This window comes from Xiphophorus couchianus, chromosome 13 (assembly GCF_001444195.1).
Source record: "Xiphophorus couchianus chromosome 13, X_couchianus-1.0, whole genome shotgun sequence".
NCBI classification, from domain to species: Eukaryota; Metazoa; Chordata; class Actinopteri; order Cyprinodontiformes; family Poeciliidae; genus Xiphophorus; species Xiphophorus couchianus.
In genome coordinates, this window is record NC_040240.1 from 2,574,859 (window position 1) to 2,598,343 (window position 23,485).

The 23,485-nt window shown below is 37.4% G+C and overlaps 1 protein-coding gene and 1 long non-coding RNA gene across 4 annotated transcripts in view; one reads left to right on the plus strand and one right to left on the minus strand.

Annotated features, from left to right (window-relative positions):
• The window catches only part of LOC114155592 (uncharacterized), a 226,595-nt gene that overhangs the window by 76,564 nt on the left and 126,546 nt on the right, over window positions 1-23,485 (plus strand). The gene's annotated exons all lie outside the window — the stretch shown is intronic.
• The window catches only part of akap6 (A kinase (PRKA) anchor protein 6), a 176,975-nt gene that overhangs the window by 38,068 nt on the left and 115,422 nt on the right, over window positions 1-23,485 (minus strand). For all 3 annotated transcript variants that reach the window (XM_028035523.1, XM_028035522.1, XM_028035521.1), the window contains exons 16-17: window positions 6,740-6,886; window positions 1,186-1,446 (exon numbers count right to left, since the gene is read on the minus strand). In XM_028035523.1, coding sequence (XP_027891324.1) covers window positions 1,186-1,446; window positions 6,740-6,886 — 408 coding nt within the window. The remainder of the gene's footprint in view (window positions 1-1,185; window positions 1,447-6,739; window positions 6,887-23,485) is intronic.

Here is a 23,485-nt window from a genome sequence, read left to right on the forward strand (position 1 = left end):
TTACACAAGATGGAGAAGTAAAACCAACAAAATATATTTTTGTTTTCTGAGAACATTTGTGACCATCATTGGATGGAGAATCAATCATATACATTTTTGAAAACTAAAATAGCATGGCAAAACATTTCCTCTCTCAAAGCGTTTGCATTGTGCTGTATTGGATGTAACTTGAAGCAACTGAATTCATCAGCAGGTTTGTGTCTGCAGTAAAGATGTGATTATATCTGTGTTATTAAAGTCATCCTCCTAATTTTGCATATTTATCTTTTGAGTCAGTATAAGTTGGATGTCATTCATTAGCATATTTCTGTTCATTGTTTCAGAGTGGATTGAAAGTGTACATTGAGTTCTCAGCATGTGAGTAGAAATACATGCATTCATTTAGCTTTGTGTATTTGCTTTTCTAGTTCAGCGGGTGCACGTTGTGCGAGCGCGTGTGTATATGTGTGTTCATGGTTGTCAGTCACACTGCGGGGCTAGGCTAATTAGCGCAGCTAGCTTTTTGCTGTGTGATGTGGGCTGATTAATATCCTGTTAATGTCCCGTTGCTTTTAAGGCTAACTGCTGTTTCCTCTATACATCCATGGCTTCAAAACAGCCATGCTTTTGGTTGGCCTCATTAAGATGATGCATTACTAAACATAGCAGCAGCACATAGACATGCAAGCACACAATAAGTTGTTTTTTGTCTTTGTTACAAGATGTAATATTGCAATCACTTCTGTCAACGGAAAGCTTAACATGTAAAAGTTAAGTGCCTCTTAAAGCAAAAATAAACTAGATGATCTAGTCAAACATATGCTCCATGTAGCCAAAAATATTCTTTCTTCTACTGCCACACACAACTATGAACTTGAGTGACATTCCCTTCTTAATCCATCAGGATTAATATATGAGCCTACTTTTGCAGCAGAACCACTCTGAGGTCATTCTCCACAAGGTTCAAGGCTGAGATTATGGGATTTTTCTTTTTACCGTTCTTCCAGAAATGCATGTGTGAGGTCAGACACTGATGTTGAGTGAGAAAGCCTGGCTCACCACTCTGCTAATTTATGCTGATGATCTTCTACTAATCCGATTCTTCAACACCAAACTCACTCGTCCATGTGTTCTTTTGATTTGGGGTTAAATTGAGACATATGGCTGGTATCAGAATAAAATTCCCACTATCACTGTTAGTCCTACCTTGAAACTGGAAAGCTGCTCGAAGGCACAAGTCTCCTGTCTGAGGCAGGAGTTGAAGATGAGCAGCTCTGTGTCTCGAAGCCATGCCTTAAGCTCCTTGATTCGAGCCTCCAGCTGCTCCAGCAGTGAATTAGTCATTGGGGACAAAGCTGAGCGAGGACTTTCAGCAGCCACATCCTGACCAGAGACCAGCAGAGTATTCGCATTTGATGACAGCTTTTGCTCAGAAGAACATGGTACTGAATGCTCTGAGAGAATTTTCTGAAAAATAACGGAAGAGAAAAAAAAGGATGGATCATTAAGAAGACCTAAATGTATACATCAATAAAATAATATGTTTCTGGTTAAACATATGGCTGAACGACAGACTAATCAGCACATTATAGATAATACAGTTAATACCAGCATTGCAGTTAAAGAGGAAGTTATACTCAGAATATTTCTGTTTAGATTAGTAAAAATCTTGGTAAACGAAATGAATAAATCTATATTATCATTCTTTTATTATATTCTCTGTGTTTTTAATGATGCTGTACTGTACCTCAAATACTGATCAAATATACAGTCCTCACTTTAAAAACAGCAGTCATTTTGGGATACACTTCACTATTATTATTATTTTTTTTTTTTATAGTAATGATGAAATTAAATTGTGATCCTTTTCTCCTCATAGTGAAACAATATTAGTTGGATCTGGTCTATATCCAAAATAATTTCCAATAAAGAAACAGGTTAGAATAATAAGGTTGTTAGCCAGGCTCTGGAGAACCTATCTACACAAGGAGGAGGTAATTAAGCCATTTCAACCCAGTGTTTTGTACCTGTGGCACATCTAAAAGCTGCAGGACACCGGTCCTTGAGGACTGGAGTTTAACACCTGTGTCCTAGAGGAAGAGACCTGGCAACGCAGCAGGTGCCAGGTCTGGTTAAATGACGGTGCAGGTTGACTAGGTACAAATGTGCAAAGAAAGTTATTCCTGAAGTAAGACAGAGATGGACCTGAATAGGTCATCATGTGAATTTTATTTCACATGATGAAGGTTTGCAAGAAGTAAAGGTTCCTACTGATTGGTGGCCTTTTGACTCTGATGTCAAAAGGCCACTATCACTGATTGTCCTACCTTGAAACTTGAAAGCTGCTCGGCCACTAGCACTTGTTATTACCTAACCCTAACCCCAACCTTTATCTCATATAAAATATTATAAACTATCGTCCTCTTTATGTTTTAGAGGACAAAACAACAAGGTTTCAGGAGATTTGCTATCATTGGAGTCAAATGAGATCCTTTGTCATATTGTTATGATGATCTGAAGATAACAGAGGGTGAATATGGCTAGAATTAGCCAGATATTTTTGAGAGAATTCTCAAAAATGTGTAACTTGAATCTGTAGTCTGGGATAAAATTTTGTGAACTGAACATGTATTAGGTGAAGTAAATTTGCTTTACACCAATCATGTGGTAGGAACTTGAATGTTAACACTAAAATGTGTGTGTGATAATGTATTGCTTGTTTAAAGCCCTCATATTTGGTTACTTCTCATCACATTCATTTACTTTAAAGTCCTAACACCAAATATTGTAATTACTTTGGAGTTTATTTCAGCTTCACTTACAACAGAGATGTGAAGTTCACACAAAATACAAAATGTTATTTTGACACAATACTAACTAAAAAGATACCATCCCTATGGTATGAGGGCTTCTCAAACTTGTTGGATAGATGGATTGGGTTAACTAAAGGGGAATCCTTGCAAAAATGCAACAAATATAAAATGCAATCACCTCACACTAAATGAGAATTTGTAAAAAGCCTTGAACAGTGATTTTCAAAGACATATCCACTGAGCACCAAATGTTAAGCAAAATAAATTAGATTTTACATATGCAAAGCTGGTAGAGATATAGGGCTAAGTATTTACAGCAGGATTTGAATCAAAACATATAAGTATTGACTCTGGGAAGTTCCGTATACATGGATGGCAACGCTTTTTCTAAAAAGTTTTAAGAGCCATGCATCTTGTCCTTTGCCTGCACATTATAAGAAAAACATTGTATCAAAGTTTGTATCAAACTGTTCACTGAGTCGAACAAAGAAAAAAGCCCACGCATGCATAAGAACTGTGTGTGCCAAAATTAACAAGAGAAAAAATGAAAACTAAATCACAATTGCTTAATTTTCCTCAATATTTTAGCTGCGTCTGCATCTGCACATTCAATCTGACATTTGCTCATAAATTCTTCATAAGGCCACAATAGTTCAGAGGAGAGACACAGGACATCAATTTCAGTTAATTCCCAATTTGCATCAATGCAGCAGATGCCAGCACAAGCATTGATAGGCCAGTTAATGTGCAACTGGGACATCATGTTGAGATGATGGCAAGAAAGTGACCAAACAAGAGCATGTCTGCAAAAAAGACTAAATAAGCAAAAGATCTTCACATCTCAGAATACTGATTAAAAGACAATAAAGTGACAATCAAAAAGTAAAAATAAATCAAGGAAAACTACTAGAAAAAGTAAAGAAAAAGCCAGAAAAGTGTTCATAGAAGATTCATTGGTGTAAGATGGGATTCAAAGGGAAACAGGATGAATAAGAGAGTCCCCTCATATGGTACTGTATGATACAAGATAATCAAAAATAAAAGCAAGAGACAATAGGAGAAGCACCATCCAACAAAAGTTAAAGCTGCAGTATAACTTTTATAAAAATATGTTCTCTACATATATTTCAAAACTGTCAATATGTTATAGCATGACAATATGAAAAACATCGAGCTCCCCTGCCTTCTCCCTGTGATAATATTGCCATCTGCAGAAATCCACTTATTGGTCAGAAACAGCCAATCAGAGCTAGAATGAGGGTCTTAGCGCTGTCAATCATCACACCTTCCCCCTCGTGTGATAGCTTTTGAGGATATAACTGTTACTGTATGTTTTGGACTTAATTATCTGGTTTTGTTTTCGTCGTTTCTGGGGAACACATGATACAAATACATTCAGTGACGTTCTTGACGCACTGTTAGCTAACTCCTTAAGTATGTCGAGGCTTTGTTTACTTTTTTCATATTGTGGTAGCACTAATATTTTATTAGGTAGCTGACATATATGGACAATATGCTCCATATTGTAGGTAGTTGGTGTGGATGGTGAGGGTGTAAATACAGTAATAACACCATGGTGATGCATTCTTTAGAATACAGGTGTAAAACTCCAGTCCCAGAGGGCCACTGCCCTACAACTTTTAGATGTGCCTCTGCTGCACCACACCTGAATAGAATAATTATGTCATTAGCAAGGCTCTGGAGAACTGATCTACACGAGAAGGAGGTGATTAATAAGCCATTTCATTCCAGTGCTTTGTACCTGTAGCACATCTAAAAACTGTCATTGAGGACTGGGGTTTGACAATCTTGTTTTAGAATGTGTGGTTCTTCTGGCTCGTCGTTTTCATTCTCCTCCTCTTGGTCAGACTCTGGCTCCAACACGGAAGGTTGGATGGACAAGTCTTCTGCTGCTGACATCTTTAATAAACTTGGGAATAAAACGTTTATCTTTCGGTAGATAATCGTATCACTTCTATTAAACAACAAAAATGGCCGACTGGGCTGGAGTGGAACGTTTTGCTACCTGGAGGGGGATGAGGCGTGAAATGTCTCACATTTAAAAAGACAGCGGTAAAACGAGTTGCTCTAAAAAGAACCTCAGAGCAGAGGTAAAGAAGGGTCTCTGGAGCTGCAATAACCAGGAATTCACACCAAAGCATTGCGGTTCTACTTTATATAGACCATAACGTCAGTGATTTACATGTGAAAAGGCAAGATTTAAAAGAATGATATGTCCACTTTAAAAGAAATTTTACTCTGCAATGTAATGCTTTGGAATTGGGCCTCTTGTTTCTTTAAGAAGTTCCTGCTCTTTCCAACACTCCTTCAGCGAGTCATGATAACAGTTGTTTTTCAAGCCTTTAACAATGTTTCACTGAGAAGTCATTTGTATGATGAGCTCAGCTAACTCACGGTTCCACCAGTTGTTTGCTAATTGCTGTTGCTGCTAGTATGGAGGAGCTAAGTGGTGGTGTCATGGGGGATAGGTGGTCTGTTTTGAGAAAACTCGGCTTGTAAACTGCAGCTTCTAGGGGAAGCTTCGTCAAAATGGCAGCACTCAGTTACACCACTCCCTGAATGGTTGTCATGGGATTTCAATGATTTCTCAAGCATGAATCAAGGCAACACTCCAGGTATTTTGTTGATGAGAGAATAACATTCTAACACAATTTAAAGCTCAAAGTAGTTAATTTTACATAATACTGCTCCTTTAAAATCAACAGATTACAGGTAAAACAGAAGTGAACATCTCCCTACAAGACATGATCTTGAATCCAAACCTCAGTGTACCTTTCTGTAATGCTAAGTTACATATGTTTTGTGATGATTGTAAAAGTGAGCTCCATTGTTGGGCTTGACAAAAGGTTTAGCCCTAAGGTGATGTTTTGTCCATGTGGAATCACAGATCACATTTCAGGACTTATAATAAATATTGGATCAACTAGAAATATTTTGTCTCTCTATGGTACGATGCGTTCTAGCTTTCTGTTCTCAAATGTTAAATGAACTCAAGACTCCATCTGCACAAAAAACAAAAAGCTCTGTTTTAAGAATCACTAAATTCAAGTTTCCTTTTTATTCCGGTTATTATTTTAAATTGCTGTTAAATAAATGCACCGTAAATGAAATACAAAAAGTCCTATATCTCTCAAAGTTAGAGAAAAAATAATTAACATTTTTGTATCACCAACCAGGGTCTTTTTGCATATTGGTGACAAATTGACAAATACTGTATATCGGAGTCTGAATGAGTCCAACTGTTTCCTCAACAGTAATAGAAGTTTAATCACAGCCTGGTTATTGTTGCGGAAACACACACAGCAGAAAGGAAAGGATGAGACAGAGAGAGAGGGAGACTCGTCTGCTGCTGCTGCTGTTTAATTTCTAAAATGAAATCGGTCTCAGAGAATTTGATACATATGTTAATGTACACACATACTCCCAAAAACTTTGAATTTGTGCATGAGACAATTATTTTTGTGTTTGACTATGCATGAAAAGTAATGACACACATGCAAACACACCCCCACACACAGACACACACACACATACGGTGTTTCATACTCCATTGTTTCTCCCTGTTTGTGTGGCAAGTATAACTTATGTTGCATTTTAACGTCCTGTTGAAGCATTCCCTGTCACAGATATAAAATACACCGTCAGCTAAAATACTTTAGCTGACATCACTCACAGGCCAGTGAACAGCTGGATAAGGAGGCCGGTCAGCTGAACAAAGAAACAACAAATAAGCATGGCAGCAAAGAATGTGCAACGCTATGTTCAGGAAAATCAGCAGCTGATTTTCTGTTGGACCAACTGGAGCGCTGGAAAACAGAAACATGCTTTCTCCATTATAGCCTGGTAAGCTCACCACTGTACAAAGTTGTTAGATATTTTATATCTTCCCACTAATATCAATGTGTTTGTCCTTTTGTGGGTATTACCTCTAGTTGCTGCCATGTGTGTGTGAGGTTGTGTATTTTGATGTGTAAGTTGCTCGGTAGTTCAGTCCCAATCCTCTTCAGACTGGCAGCTTGCCTGAGCAGACTTGTCTTCCGGCTCTTCATCATCAGCAGCTCAGCCAGGCTGCTCTGGAGAGGAAAAAGCATGCAAAACACAGAGCACACAGAGAAACATTACATGTTGCTTTTGCTATTAATGTCTTTCACATTCAATTCTGGATATTAACAGCCTCACTGGGTTTATTAAAAAGGTATATATTTTGTACACATTTATTTTTTATTATTCACTGTTTTGTTTTATTGTCATTTGATGATTTTACGGTGACATGTTAAAGGGACTGGCAGCAGATTTCACTTTACATGCATAGACCACATTATGGTAAAAACTGCTGCAGTCATCTAGATGTGAAAACGTTAGTTGATGACAAAATGCTGAGCGTTTATGGAGCTGTTTCTTTTCTTGAATAGACATGGCTTTGCATCACAAAGTCTTGTCGAATAGCTCACTTCCATTTATTCTGGTTTGTGCTTTTGTTCCAAGTCAGATGGAAGAAAATAGCAAACTTTCAGTCTCTGAAATCCCTCTTCCAGTAAGCTTAAAGAAACAGTTACACTGTTGCCTTTTCCTTCCTTTGTAATTGACAACTTATAGCATTTTTACATAAGAGCCAGTTTAAAATCAAACAGAACTGCAATTTATTTCACATACATTGTGACTAGCATCTAAAATCATGACAGTTTATGAATTCATAAACTGTCACCATTCTATATACATCCTGTTAGTAAGATAACCAGGGAAAGTTTCCTTTTCTGGTCATCTTGTTTTTAGACGTGTTTCAGATTTCCTCCCTTTCTGCTCAACTCAACCACAGTCAGGTTAGAGATGTAGAAGTCCACAGAGGCCATATGACAATATTCAATGATCAAATCATGACATCACTGAAGCCACAGCCCCTTAGAACAGGAATTGTAAAGTTTTACTTTGAACAGCTCCTAGCTGACCCTCGTGATCTAATCAACATGGAAGAGGTATTGGTGTAACTTGGTTTCCAACACTGAGCAGTTTTAGTGGAGGATGTGGGTGTGATGAAGACAAATGTCACACTGATGCCAAACATTGGGCTCTAAAGTCCACATAGTTCAGCCAAGCTGCACCAAACTACTGTGATCGATTCTATTTCACACTCCAAATGGAATGCACTCCAACATTTGGCCAACCTGGCCTAATTCCTCCACAGCGCCCCCTGGAAATATTTATAAAATCAACCCCATGTAATTCGGTGCATGTGTAACTTGTAGGACCAATGTAAAATTTTCTTGGAGCCATGGTGCAAACTCAACAGGAAGTCGGCCATTTTGGATCAAAGTGTGGTAAATTAATGACAAAGCTCTGCCTGTTAGAATGTCCCTCAACGACTGGATCAAGTATGAGACTTGAGGCAGAGGAAAGGTGCAGACCCACTGGGTGTTTATTCACCAACACTGATGTTGGTTTATTCTGCTCCACAGCGGCCTCAGGTCTCAGCAGCAGCCTTTTATAGTCCACTACCCCTCCTATTAACAGACCCACCAAAATACAGAGTAAAAACAAAATACATAAACACAACAAATTTTCACAAATCTATCAACCACACTGGTAGGATTTGTTATTTTTTAAAATGTTATTTTAAAGGGGTTTTTTTGTACTCTTGTCTGATTCTAATGTCAGTGAGAAAAAGGTTTTCTTTTTCACACAGTGTATGTAAGTATCTGGCTTCAGCTGCATATATTTGTTATAGATCAATTTTCTTGAAAATCTGGTTTTCCGTTTGTTTGCTTCATATTTGCAGTGTGCTGTATTAGACTAGACATTCTGGGTATCTTTCTTCAATTTTCTTATATTTTTCTGTATTTCTTTGCTATTTTGTTTAAAGCAATGACATATTTTTCCTAACTTGAAATTTTATGTTTTCACATCACATTTTTCTTATTATTCTTGTTTAACCCACAAAAGTAAATGTTCTCTCTTTAGTAACTTTACTGTAAAACTGTCTGTCCTGTTCACTTGTGTTTGCCTAATTCATCAGCATTTTTCCACGTGTTTCCATCAGCCCCCTCTCGTAAATCCTGCAATAGCTCCATCTTTTTTTACTTAATTTTCTGCCTCTCTTTTTTCTTTCCCCTCTTTTCATTTTCTGCATCAATAGCTACTTGATTCTACTTTTCCCTTGTCCTTTATCATTAACGCCTGTGCCTGTTTGAATATTTAAATGTTTCTGCTCTGCCTGCATGTGTGTGTGTATCGGGGGGTGTGTACGAGTGTGTTTTTGCTGCGCTGTCATCAAAAAGGTGGTGGCCATTTTTCAATGTCAACTATTCTGATGGAGATGCTATTGCTCTTCACTTCATGGCCATCCATCCCCTTCAGATAGCTAATAGCCATGCCACAAAAACAAGGAATCAATGGCAAAAAAAGAAAACAAGTGGAAAGTAAATATGTCAGCGTCACATTCCTCTAACAGTGAGGAAATTATACAATTTATCTGCTGATGGCAAATATTGATTTAAAAAGGGGACATGGAGCTGGTGGGGAAGAAGAAGAAGAGCGTTGCTGTTTTGTTGTTGTTTGTGTGAAAGACGCCACTGATGCAAAGTCAAAGAGGGAGAGGGGGAGCGCGTAAGATAGACGTGTTGATTAAAATGCATGAGATTCAAAGTTTGAGATAAGTGCTGAGAGAGGGATCTTGGTAAAATAAGAGAGTGGAAGGAGGTGGGGGGGGAGGATGCATGGATGGCTAGTTGTGATGTATTCATGCCCCCAGTCAGTCTTCATGCAAGGATGGACTGAGAAGCGCTGGCCTGGAGACCAAAAAACGCAAAGGAAGAAGAGGAAGACAAAAAAGCAGATTGAGGAAGAGAGAAAGGAGGAGAGGAAGAAATGTAACAAATAAATGTGAAAACTTGTCAACACTAAAAGAAACATGAAGGCTCAGGCCAAACATCACAGAAAAACCCACCCGGAAAATTTGCTTGCACACAACAAAGGTACGAAAGGCCTCCAAGCTGAGCAATAACGGAGCTTAAGAATGTAAACGTTTGCTGTATGAGAAAAGAGAAACAAGCTAACAACTTGAACTTCAACTAAGAAACCAGAGCACTTAGCCATGTTAGCATCTCAGGTTGTCATGACACTAGAAACGGTACATCATGAAAGGAGACTATCACGCTTTCAACAAAAGGAAGAAAATTGACTACGGTCATCAAAAAATTGGCGATTTATACTGCAACATGAAAAAGAGCAGAAATCCCAAAAATATGACGAGTAACCCAATCAAAAAGTCCAAAAATGTTTTCAAAAGATAATTTTTTTTTTCATATTTCATTTTATCAATAGTATCAAGAAAAGTCAGAAATATAAGTCATGTTTTTTTGCGTTACCAAAAAACAGATGTAGGCACAGCCATTCATTAACCTTCTCTAAATACAGCAAATGTTTCAAAGAAGATTGTCTGTTTTGAAAATGACAAAGAAAAAAATATCTAGATAAACAAAATAGAAAACATTTTATCCAAAATATTAGGAAACTGTCCAGCTTTCTTTTCTTAGAATATACGTTTGAGACAATATTTTGGATCTGCAATTATTTGTTCTTTTCTGTGTTGTTTCACTGAAAAATGACATGTCTAATTTATTGGTGTGGAGATAAAAAGAAAAAAATATCATATTTTTGCATTTTTTTAATCAATAAGTAGCCTCCCTGAATAGTTTCAACTTGCTGAAGATGGTTTGGGTACAAATAGTTTGGGTACACTTGCTATAGATGATTCTATATTTTGTTCTCGTGTTAGTTCTGTGTTTGGCTGTGTCTTTATTCTGGAAGAAGCCACTGCCCAAGCAACAACTACCAAAACCGTACTTTGTTTTTCCTTCCCAAAGAAGTCAGAACTGAATGGGTTTTCTGCCTTTCCAAGACAGCTGTAGCAGATTGTCGTTGTGACTGTGGTTCTGCTAAAAGGGAGGGACTTTTCTCACCTGTCGATCACCGTAGGTTCCTTAGATTGACTTTCCTTTTTTTTTTTTGCTAATTAGCTTTAGCTTTATGTGAAATCTGCGATGGACTGGCGACCTGTCCAGGATGACCCCACCTTGTTCGCTGTAGATAGGCACTAACACCCCTCCTGCCCCCACTAGCAACAAGGGTGTAAGAAGATGGACGGACGGACGGACGGATGGATGGATGTGAAATTTGCAACAGTTGTAGGTCAGGTGATGTGTAGCCCATTCGTTGAATCCCCAGGATGATCGGGATGTTTGCTATTAAATTAGTTATTCTAAGAAATATATGCGCTGATTCTTATGTTTCTCAACTGCATGGAACAGAAACTTTATCAAAACATATTTTATAGTGCATGTAACAACGTAGGGGATAAATGTCTTACAAAGCAGAAAAGCGAATAAAAAAGAGGGAGTAGGGAAGAAAAGAGGGATGGGAGCAGGGAAGGAGAGGGTATAGAGGGAAGAAAATCAACAAGCAATCATAACTTTAATTTGGTCTCCATATTAATGAGCACAGAGCTGAAATGTCAGCAAAAAGGCAGTCATACATGAAAAACATCTAATGTAATTTGAACATTAGATTTTTTTCCCTTGCTCTTCTCAGATTCATCCACCAAATGAGGGAAATTAGAGGCTGCATAGCAGAGCGACTGTCAGAAGTGTTAGGGGAGGGATATATTTTCTTTTTCTAGAATGTTTTTTTCAGAATAGATTTTATTCCTGTTAATAAATGTGGTCGTGTCTGATGCTTGTGGCCTCTGTGAATGTTTTTGTTCAGAAGATTAGAAAGGCTTTGCCTGTGACTGGTTCTTTTTTCCTCTTGATTAGCTGCAAGAAAGAACATTTATGACTGAATTATGATGATAATCAATATAGATTGAAAAATTGCAGAAAGAGCCATTTAAAAATACTGGTTGTTACTGGGAAATACAACTTAAAATTGGGCCCATGTTTTCTTCACACAATTGTCAGAGTAACAAGATCCTGTAATTAATTTTGTCCTTAAAATAAACAGGCATTTACAAAAGCCACATGAATGACGACATAAAAATGTTGCTGTGAATTAATAAATAACAGTGGTCTTCATACAAATATTACCATCATGTGGCTGCTTTACATGTTTGTCTGTTTGTTATACTGTATATCTACATGTATCATTTTCACAGTCAGTTCTCCTACTGACTGGAGAAATTCAAACTCTTTATGGTGGGAGTCAGTATCTTTGTCATCTTGACTGTTTACTATATGGACCAAAAAGTACAGAGGACCTCATTTACTTAAATCACTATGATGAACTTATGATGATCTTTACTTCAGTGCCCAACTTATGGCAAATTCTTACGGCATTAAATCTCCACCAGGCTAACTAAAATGGTTAAACCATATCCCAACAAGTTACACTCAAGGAAAGTGGAACACTCACCATCTTTCAATTTTGGGAAGAGCAGCTGTAATGGTCATGATGGGCCTCTTTAGAGAAAGGCCCATGATGTGTTTGTTCCATTCAAACCACCTCCATTTAAAATAAGTTCTTAAACTGGACCGTCTACAAATTTCTATCAAATTCTAAAACAACAGTATATAAATCTTATAAAGTCTTTAAAATGCTACAAGCCACAGAGGCCGCTACATTCCCAGGTGTTATAACCACTACTTGGATAATAGAAGGCAGTTCATCTGAAAATGGACCAGTCCATTAGATCATTCATGGATGAATATTGAGCAAACACAAGAGATGCAGAATTTTCCATTCATCAGTTCATCAATGAGTGTTGACTCCTCCATTAAGACCTGCTGGAAGTTCATTTTACTGTGCTTTTAAGGTATTTGTGTATCTAAAACTAAAGAGTCTTACATTATTTTATTGTATGTCATTGACTTTCACCTCTTGTTGATAAAAGGAGAATAAACTAGTGTAATTATACATTTTGCATAAATTTTGACTCTACTTTCTGTGTTGGTGTTAGTTTCTGAAAGTTTAGAAAAGCTTTCTGTCAGAGGAAAAAGTGGGTGAGACTTTGGCATTGCAAATGAGGCAACAACAAAAGACCTGGAAACATGTTTGAATTGTCTCCATGGAAACTCGATGAATGAGCCATTTGACTGACCAGTAAATTCAGCCTTGCATCGAATCACATGTGTGTTTGAAGGTTGTGTGGTTGGCTCTCAGGGCATTTGTACAAAACAAACAGTTTGAGGTCTTTATAAGTCTGTTGAGATAAACGCACAAATTTAAAGAAAAAAGATGGGAGAGAGTAAAAACTGAGCAGTATTCAACAGGGATCATTTAAAACTTAAAGGAAACAATCTCTGCCTTACTTCATAAATTCATGTACTAGTTTATATATTTTCAGATTAAATGGAAAATATCCCGAAAGTTGTCATATAAAACGTCTCTCATCTGTTTTTTGTAGACAGATGACTCATGCAGTTAAATAAATAGAAAGACAAGGCAGAAAAACAACCCAGTAAACATTACCTAAACAACAGACTTCACCTGAAGATGTAAAACTGTCAGAAAAAAAAGAAACAGCACTGATTGTTCCTGAAAGAGAAAGCTCAGGAAAATGCAACTTATTTGAGAGATTTATAATTCTGGCGCAGCCTTTATTCTATTACTGTATTTTCCGGACTACACATAGCTCTGCAGTATGAGTTGCATCAGTCAAAAAATGCAAAAACAGATTTTTTTTGTTCTCTTCATAAGTTGCATTTATTTAGAAATAGTCAAACATGAGGGAACCTTGTTAATGTTACCAAAAGGTTCTGGTGACACATGGTGTTCAGTGACCTGCTTCTTAAACTCCTAACTGTTGGCTTTCTGTCCGGATACACTGATGTCTGATATCTAAATCAAGACAGACTCACAAACAAAGATGTTTGTTAAAGGAGAACAAAATCCAAACCTACATGTGTGAAAAACTGACCCTATAATAACAGAGATGGACATTTAGTTCAACAGACACCTCATACAGGAGATTGTTACTTTTGTTACAGTCGGTTACCTATTCTCAAAAAAGCTTGGGATGAACGGGACAAAACGCTTGTGCTAATGTTGTAATAAAGCACAGAAGATTAGCTAATCCTCACACTTTTGCTTTCTGCATAGGCTCTCCTTTCATATGGTGTCACCTGCTCCTCTATCACGCTCAAATGAATAGTTTTAGCAGGAAAAACAAGACTTGTCCCTAGAGGTGAATTATTTACACTATTTATTTATAACCAAAGTGCAAAACTAGAAAAAAGTGTAGCATTGTGTCATAAAAGCTGAGTTTTTGAGAAAAGTCTTAACCCATTTAATTAATCCAACCAAGCTGTTGTTGGATTAATTCAACATTATTGTCACAATGAACACCAATTCCAACTATGAATGCATCCTAATGCCAGAGATTGTCCCTAACGGACCAGGAGCAGCAGTGCTGATAATCAGAAGGCTGACTGCTTACTGAATATAAACACGACCTAAAGCAACTAGTGGCTACTTTATAAAACTGTTTGCAAATGTAAAATATTAATAGCATAGGAAATCCCCAATCTCACCTCCTACTATAATCATACAAAGTTGATTAGATAAAAAAAAATTAAAAAATTAAAATGTATGAAATATTTATTTAAATCAGATTACTGCATATCATCTTAGTCTGTGCTTGTTGTTTCTCACAAAATCTCTGCAAACAGGCTTGGAGCCAACCTTGGTATGACTTTGGCTCAGTGCTCCACGTCAAACTACTTTTAGTTCCACGTTAGATTTCAGCTTGTTTCTGCGTGTGAGAGAGAGTTAGTGTCAGGTTTCACTCAGAAAGTGTTCCTGGGAAGATGAGGGGGTCTCAAGAGAGACGAGATACAGAGCTGGAGAGAGGAGAGGGGGCGAGGGAGGGGAGAAGCTAGTGAGATGCTGCTGAGTCGTGTCTCTTTGTTCTAAAGCAGATATATCCCCGACTTTATCAAGACTGACAGAACAAACGCAGAGGAAACAGCCTCCCACAGGACATATAATCCACACACACACACACACACACACACACACAAAGAGTTAGTTCATACTTAGCAACATACACATAGGACAAAATAGTAGAGATATAAAGCAAAGAGATTTTGTAGAAGTTTAGAGGACAGTGATGCTAAACAGATCATGCACATTTCTAAGCACTCATTTACTGACTACTGAGCAATGACAGGCTCTCAGTCCAAAGCTTTTAGAGTAAAACAAACTTGTCTGTCCAGAAATAGACAACTAACTCAACTATGTCAATATTCCATTAACAATATACTGTATATACAACGTTTACAACACCTTGGGTATTATGTGACCCAGGCAGATCCTCCATCTCGAGACTAAGGGTCTACCAAATATCGCTAACATTTGCAGACATTTTTACTGCAGACATTTCATTTATTATCCCAGACAGCATGGCAGAGTGCAAAGATTGCAGTTCCTCCTACAAACTTTGACAGAAGAAAGTCCAACAGCTGGAAGTCAAAACATACTACACTACAGATAACTTCATGAGGACTGCATTCACCCAACACAAGCACATTTCCAATATCCAGGCTCCTTTCATTACTTGTCTTTATTCTGCCACTGTATTGTGGCAGAACACAGAATGTTTCTTTGTGTTCCTCTTTTGGTTTGTTTATTAGTTGTTATGTTCTTGTCAAGTAAAGCACTTTGAACTGACTTAATGCTGAACTGTGCTATGCAAACAAACTTGACTTGTTCATTATGTTGTGATTTTGACTCTAAGTTTGAACATCTTTATTACTGAAGAAAAGAACAAAATCCTATATTGCAATATATTATAAACAAGTGGAGAATATGATGACAGGGACAAGCGGGCGTTAACTTAGTGATTGCAGAAACAAAAACCCTTTCTTTGACTGATTCAGAAATTTGACTCCAACATGTTTTATATGTTTATATTATATTTTCTTGGAACATAAATCCCTGTTTGTATTTCTAATAAGCTTAATGTTACATCTGACCCATTTACAAAAGGAACAATCTTGCTTTTATCAGTCTAGATGATCTCTGACGAAATGTAACCTTCTCAGCACATTTGCTAGAAGAAGAAAAAAGAAATTGCTAGACAATTTCTAATCAAAACAGTGATTGATTAGTGATTAGTGATGTTGGGCTATTATTACTATTTTTAACCACTTTTTTACTATGAAATTTGTGTAAAGATAATCTTTAGAAAGAGACGTTGAAATATTGTTTTTTGATTTTCTATTTTTCCTCATTTTTCTCCTGTTCACTGACATTTATTTAGCTGTTTTTTCTTCTTCTTTTTACTTATTCCTGACACGACTGAGTTTTATTAAGCTGTTTGTCCTTTTTCTTATTTTTATGTTTTCTTTATTTAACTACTTCATATTTGTGTATTTTATTATGTACATTTCCTTTTACTCACTGGAAGTATCAAAATTCTTTCCTATCTTCAAACAAATTCTTTTTGCTCGTTTCGTCTTTCGTTTGCATTTTATTTTCCTTAGCTCTTAGCAGAAGGAGGGTGAGAGCATTACTAACACAGCAAGGATCGTGGCAACAATTACATGTGAAATTAGCCTCGCCTCATAGCCTAGAGTGTAATTCCAACCTTCTGAGGCGTGGCAAAGTCATCTGTCTCTAATTAAAGATTTTCCCTCAACCCTCTTTCTTTTCCAGTCTCTCTCTCTGTCTCACTCTCACAGGTTAATACTAAACTTTACTTATCCCCCCGTCTCTCTCTTTGAGGTATCGTCAGGCTGCTTGAAAGAGTTAGTGAAAAAAATAAAGTCAAGTTCATTTCAGCAACCAGGCAGTTCAAAGTGCATCATAAAAACATCATATTTATCATTTATGAGACAAATAACATTTATTACATCTTGTCAAATTCCATCATCAAAATCATTATGAAAATACACATAAAATATGTTGATCAATTTTCCTCCTACTACTAATCAAAAGTAACTCTAACCAGATGGGGTTTTAGTCTAGATTTAAAGGAACTCAGTGTTTTGGCTGTTTTGGAGTTTTTTTGTTAGTTTGTTCCAGATTTGTGGTGCATAAAAGCTGAATGTTGCTTCTCCATGTTTGGACCTGAGAGGTCTGCAAGGTTGATACAACAACAACAACAGATCTTTAATGCATTGTGGCATTAAGCTGCTGAGTGATTTCTGAACTAACAACAGTATTTTACAGTCTATTCTCTGAGCTACAGGGAGCCAGTGGGAGGACTGTAGAAGAGAATGATGTGCTGTATTTTCTTGTTTTTAGTGAGAACAACAGCAGCAGCGTTCTGGATCAGCTGTAGCTGATTGATATTTTTTAAGCAGGCATGTGAAATCTCTATTGTGGGTAATCTCTATTGTGGGCGTGCTGTGGTGGTGCAGGGGGTTAGCACGCCCCACATTTGGAGGCCTTAGACCCGCGGACGTCGCGGGTTCAACTCCCGGTCCCGACAACCTTTGCCGCATGTCCTCCTTCAAAAATGGCCCCGGCTCAGGTGGCTGCCTGCAGACACAGCTCCCGTCGTGTGTGTTAGACTTAGATTTAGACTTGTACTTTATTGATCCTTTGGGAAGACTCCCTCAGGAAATTGAAGTTACCAGCAGCTCCCAGGCAAAAAACAAAGATAACACATAGTAAGTAAAGTGCAAAAGAATACAAAATACAAATTAAATACTAAGGTACACACTAAATGTGAGTAACCAAAACCTTAAATTATGCAAGAAAAACCTTAAATTATGTAAGAAACAAGGAATAAGAATATAGAATATAAGACTATAAGTAAATATAAATACAACACAAAAAAATATATATATAAGAATTTGGCGGATAGATTGACCAGTGATATCGTATTGCACTATGTGGTTTGACCTGATAAGTATGGAGAAAAATACAAGGGGTCACTACTCCTTCCACCCTCTGTCCTGTGTCACCTCCCCCTCCCCAGTGAGGAATTGTACAGTCTGACGGCATGGGGGACAAAAGAGTTCTTAAATCTATTGGTCCGGCACTTGGGAAGCAGCAGTCTGTCACTGAACAGGCTCCTCTGGCTGCTGATGACGGCGTGTAGAGGGTTAATCTGTGTATAAAAAATTCTTGCTGTAACTGCGAAATAATTTCCCTGCTGGGATGAATAAAGTAATTCTTCTTCTTCTTGCTATAATCCTGAAAATATTATTTAGGTGATAGAAGGCCAACTTTGTAATCATCTTCATGTGTCTCTGAAGGTTATTCAGAGACACAATTTTCTAGCTTTCACTAATTTCTAGCTGTAGTAACTGAGGCTGTGTGCTGACTATAGACTTTTAGGTCCAAAGATATTAACTTCAGTTTTGTTTCTGTTCAGCTGGAGAAAGTTATGGCACATCCACACTTTTATCTGTTCTAAGCATCTGTTCAGAGTCACTTGGTGACATCATAATGTAGGGCTGTGTATCATCTGCATAGTTATGTTATCTAATCTTATTTCTTCTTAACCTGAGCTGGTGGGAACATGTAGATATAAATAGGAGGGATTCCAGGATTGATCCTTGGGGTACCCAAATGTGACTTCTGTCCACTGCGATGAGAAGATACTTACTGAAACAAAGAAATTCCTGTTGTCTTCCATTCTCTTGTCTTTAGTAACAATAATTTTCTTATTTTTAATTCTATAGAAAAACAGAGCAGATGGGTGCAGTCCTCTAAATGGTGTTTCATTTTGATGTCGGCTTGGTCTATTTTCTCTTTTTATGAATATTCAAAATGTCCAAAAGCCTCATATTCAATACATTAGAAACTATTGAAAAGGTAATGTATTTCAGTAGCACAGTTCACTAAGTGAAACATTATGTAGATTATTTCTGTTTGTAAGCATTATTTTCTGTTTGTTTTTTGTTTCATATTTTAGATATACAGTACAGACCAAAAGTTTGGACACAGCTTTTAATTCAATGACTTTCCTTTATTTTCATGACTATTGACATTGTAGATTCACACTGAAGGCATCAAAACTATGAATAACACATGTGGAAATATGCACTAAACAAAAAAGTGTAAAACAACTGAAAATAGCTCTTATATTCTAGTTTCTTCAAAGTAGCAACCTTTTGCTGTGATTACTGCTTTGCACACACTCTGCATTTTCTTGATGAGCTTCAAGAGGTAGTCACCTGAAATGGTTTTCACTTCATAGGTGCCCTGTCAGGTTAATAAGTGGGATTTATTGCCTTATAAATAGTCATGAAAATAAAGAAAACCCATTGAATTAGAAGGTGTGTCCAAACATTTGGTCTGTACTGTATGTTGTATTAAAACTATATACAAATAGGCAGATTTTCTGTGAATAATTTGTATTTAAGAAATGAACTGTAAATATTGGATCATAAATAGGAGGGACTCCACTGTATTTTGAAAGGTAGATGTGATTTTTTTATTTTTTTATTTTTTTTTAAGACATCGACATAAAACGGATGAGTTTATGTAAAGCAACTTTGGCCTTGCTTCCCATATTTATTTGATTTTACAATGAATGTTGTGTGCGTAATGTATGAATAGAAAGTTTCCAGTAGTAAAAAATAATTGTGTTTAAATATTAAAAGCCTTTTTTCAAAGGAAGTAGTTTCAGTACACCAGTGTGTGCTAATTTATTTAGTGTTTCTTCATTTGGTAAACCAGAGATAACCAGACAGCCAGTAAAACACACACTGCTTGTAAGTATGACTTCAGACAGAGCTCCTCTGTCACACTCGCTGTGATTGGTTTTGGAACCTAGTTAATGAGCAAGTGTGTGTATGAGTGGGAAACTGCGTGAGTGTGTGTGTACCAGTGGTTCAGTGCTCCATCAGAGCACCATGGGCTATTTGAAATGAGAATTTAGCGGCAGGGATGCACACACACATTCACATATACACTCTCCTGATAGGCACTGTAATTAGTTGGACTCTACTGGAACTCGCCGCAGGGATAGCGACAGAGAAAGAGCAGGAGAGGGAGGGAAGCAAGAAGGAGTGGAGCTCTATCTGTGATGACTTAATGCAAAGAAATAACGTCAAATTAAATCTTAAATGGAATTTTCTGATTTGTCCACAGGGAACCATGTATTATCCTTACACCTTTTCACTTTTAAAGTTTTTTAACATGCAGTCAAACAAAGTCAGACTGCATGACTGTCAGAGTTACAACGATGTACATCAACATACCATAGAAATTTTATTTTATAAAAGCAGCATGCAAATTATGAATAAGGGTCAGTCAAATGTGCTGGAAAGTAAACTTTCCTGTTTACGCATTAGTCAGCTGATTAGTAAGTACAGTAGATGTCTGTTTACATTCATTAGTTTTTTCTTCGTAGATTCCTTGTCACATTATATAAGGTGTCTAAGAATGCATGATGATGTCCATGTATTGTCTATTTATTGCTGTGGGGAAGAAACTTTATTTGATTCTGTTGCTCCTAATATTCATTCCTTTCTGCCATCTTCCCACCGGCATCAGTTTAAGCAGAAAATGCCCAGGGTGATAAATGTCTTTTAAAATATACTGCTCAAAAAAATAAAGGGAACACTTAAACAACACAATATAACTCCAAGTAAATCAAACTTCTGTGAAATCAAACTGTCCACTTAGGAAGCAACACTGATTGACAATCAATTTCACCTGCTGTTGTGCAAATGGAACTTTATACAGAACAAAGTATTCAATGAGAATATTTCTATCACTCAGATCTAGGATGTGTTATTTGAGTGTTCCCTTTACTTTTTTGAGCAGTGTATTTTGTACTATTTACTGGTAACTTTTTTGTTTCATACTGGTAAGGGGCCACTGTGCAGACCCAAAACTTATCTGACCTTAAAAATCTTACAGAATGAACTGTAGAGTTTCACAGAGTAATGTCTTAGTTTTTATATTGGACCTTTTTCTGCTAAGACCAAATCTTGAATGAGTGCAAAACAACAGATGAATTTTCCTGCAGTTACTTTTAAACTACTTGGTGCAGATAGACGTTTTACTCCCTTTTTTTTTTTTATAATATAACAAGAAAAACAAAAACAGCAACAAAAAAAAACATTTATTATTTTAATTTATATAATCCAAATGTATTATATTAGTGGTTGCATGCATCACTACACACATTGGAATCAAAGAACATACAAACACTCCTCAGCAGCTACTCTCCCTCCTATCCAAGGTTGATAAGTGAATCCATCTACAACATCACAATAAACAGTAGAGTCTCAGCCTGCCAAGGCTGCTCGCACAACAACTGTCAGCCAAGCTTTCCCTTTCCGGAGGACACAAACCCCTCACACATACACACACAGGCTCATATCTTACTCTTTCTCAGTTTCAATTCACACACATACAAACACACACATCACATACACACACACACTTGCAGAAACATTTTGGGAAAAGAACAACTTTTGTTTGGCCCTGGCTTTACTATGGTTACAAGGCTGAGTTCTGTGTTCAAGGGAATCACTGCAAGGTTCTTTAACAGTCACACAGAGTGAATAAACAAAATGCAACCGAATGAAAACACAGGAAGGTTGGAGGTTTTTTTTTTTTAACATGGCACTCAAAACAGGCAAGCTGAAAATGTTTCCCTTCAACACATGCAGTAGCAGGAGTTGTTAGTGGTTTACTGTGATTGGTGGATTTCTGTGTAATATGTGATTTGGAGTGATCAGACAACTGAGAAAACACCAGATCTGCCTTTCTAGGTGATCTGCATTTATTCAACTTAACAATCAAGAAATATTAGCATTAGCAGATAGCATGAGCCACAGATCTCTAGCCCAATCTGTACAAAATAACAGTCCATGTTAGCATATGTCCATGTTAGCATGTAGTCGTAACAAAACACTGTCAAATGTCATTATGATGTAAGAAAGACTCAGGTGGAAACACACTACACTGTCAAAAGTATTTGCTCACCCATTAAAATTATCGGAGTCAGGTGTTCCAATCACTTCCATGGCCACAGGCAGGTGGGGCGCAAGGAATCTTTCTGCCCCATGACAAAAAATTAGATTGCCCCCCACGCAGCTGCTGTTACAATTTGTTGAGTCTATTTTACCTACAAAAAGCATCACAATTGCTTTCTTTGGTCCAATACTGATACTAGGACAATATTTAATGCTCATGAATTTTACATACAACAGTTCACAAACAGTATGCAAGTAGGTTGCATACTTTTTTTCTCTTACTGAAATGTCTCTCCCACAAGCAACAGTCATAGGCAACGTGCAAAATATACATAAAGCAATGCGGACTACTAAACAAATGCTACGTATGTAGTTGAATTTTATTCAAGCTGCAGTATATAACTTTAATAAAAAATATGTTTTTGTTAAAACTGTCACCATGTCGTGCCAATTTGTTATGAGACAGATAATCTGTGAAAACAATCAATCTCCTCCACCTGCTCCCTGAACTACTATTACTGGCTGAAGTAATGCAACGTTCTGGCCAAAACAATCAATCAGAACCTGTAGGAGGGTCTTAGCACTGTTAATCAACCTCATTCACTCACTGCTAAATGTGCTAATGGTGGAAAAACAACTTATTACAGGAAAACCGTTTATCTGCTGTCATTGGTAGCTATGCTAACCAGACTGAGTATTCACAACAGGCTGCGCTAGCTACAGCATAGGGATGAGCAGTCACATGAGATTGTGATTGACAGCACTAAAACTCTCCTGCCACTGATTGGTCGTTCCTAGATAGCACTGGATGAAGGCAGAGGAAATAGATTTTTCACAGATTATCTCTCATGCCATACTGTCACAATATAATGGCAGTTTTAACAAATATGTAAAAAAAATAAAATAAAATTTTTAAGTAACATACTGCAGCTTTAATTTCACGTAGGAGAGGACGGGTCAGGAGGGACATGGGCTAGAGCTGCTGTATATATACATATATATATATATATACATAAACATATATATACACGTATATTATATATATATATATATATACTTCTTTAGGGCTGCACAGTGGCGCAGTTGGTAGCACTGTTGCCTTGCAGCAAGAAGGTCCTGGGTTCGATTCCCGGCCGGGGTCTTTCTGCGTGGAGTTTGCATGTTCTCCCTGTGCATGCGTGGGTTCTCTCCGGGTACTCCGGCTTCCTCCCACAGTCCAAAAACATGACTGTTAGGTTAATTGGTCTATCTAAATTCTCCCTAGGTCTGTGTTTGTGTGTGAATGGTTGTTTGTCCTGTATGTCTTTGTGTTGCCCTGCGACAGACTGGCGACCTGTCCAGGGTGTACCCCCGCCTCCCGCCTGGAACGTAGCTGGAGATGGGCACCAGCAACCCTCCCGACCCCATTAGGGACAAGGGTGCACAGAAAATGGATGGATGGATGGATATACTTCTTTAGAACAAATCTACAAAATATTAAATTGCATCTTCCAGTGTCTTCCTTGCAGCAGCCAATCAGTGCATGTTGGCATTTTGGATCATTTTGCTCGCCTTGCTTTGCTACATTTAGTGCAAGACCTTCAATCTCCCCAAATCCAAACCACTGTTTGGATATATACACACATGCATATACTGTATATGTATGTGTATAAATGAATCACCTAGGCATGCAGATTGTTTTTACAAAGAAGAATGCTTCGCTCTCAGGAGCAGTGAATTCCAGTGTGGAACTGTGATAGGATCCCACCTGTGCAAAATTTCCTCGCTCCTAAATATTCCACAGTCAACTTAAATTCT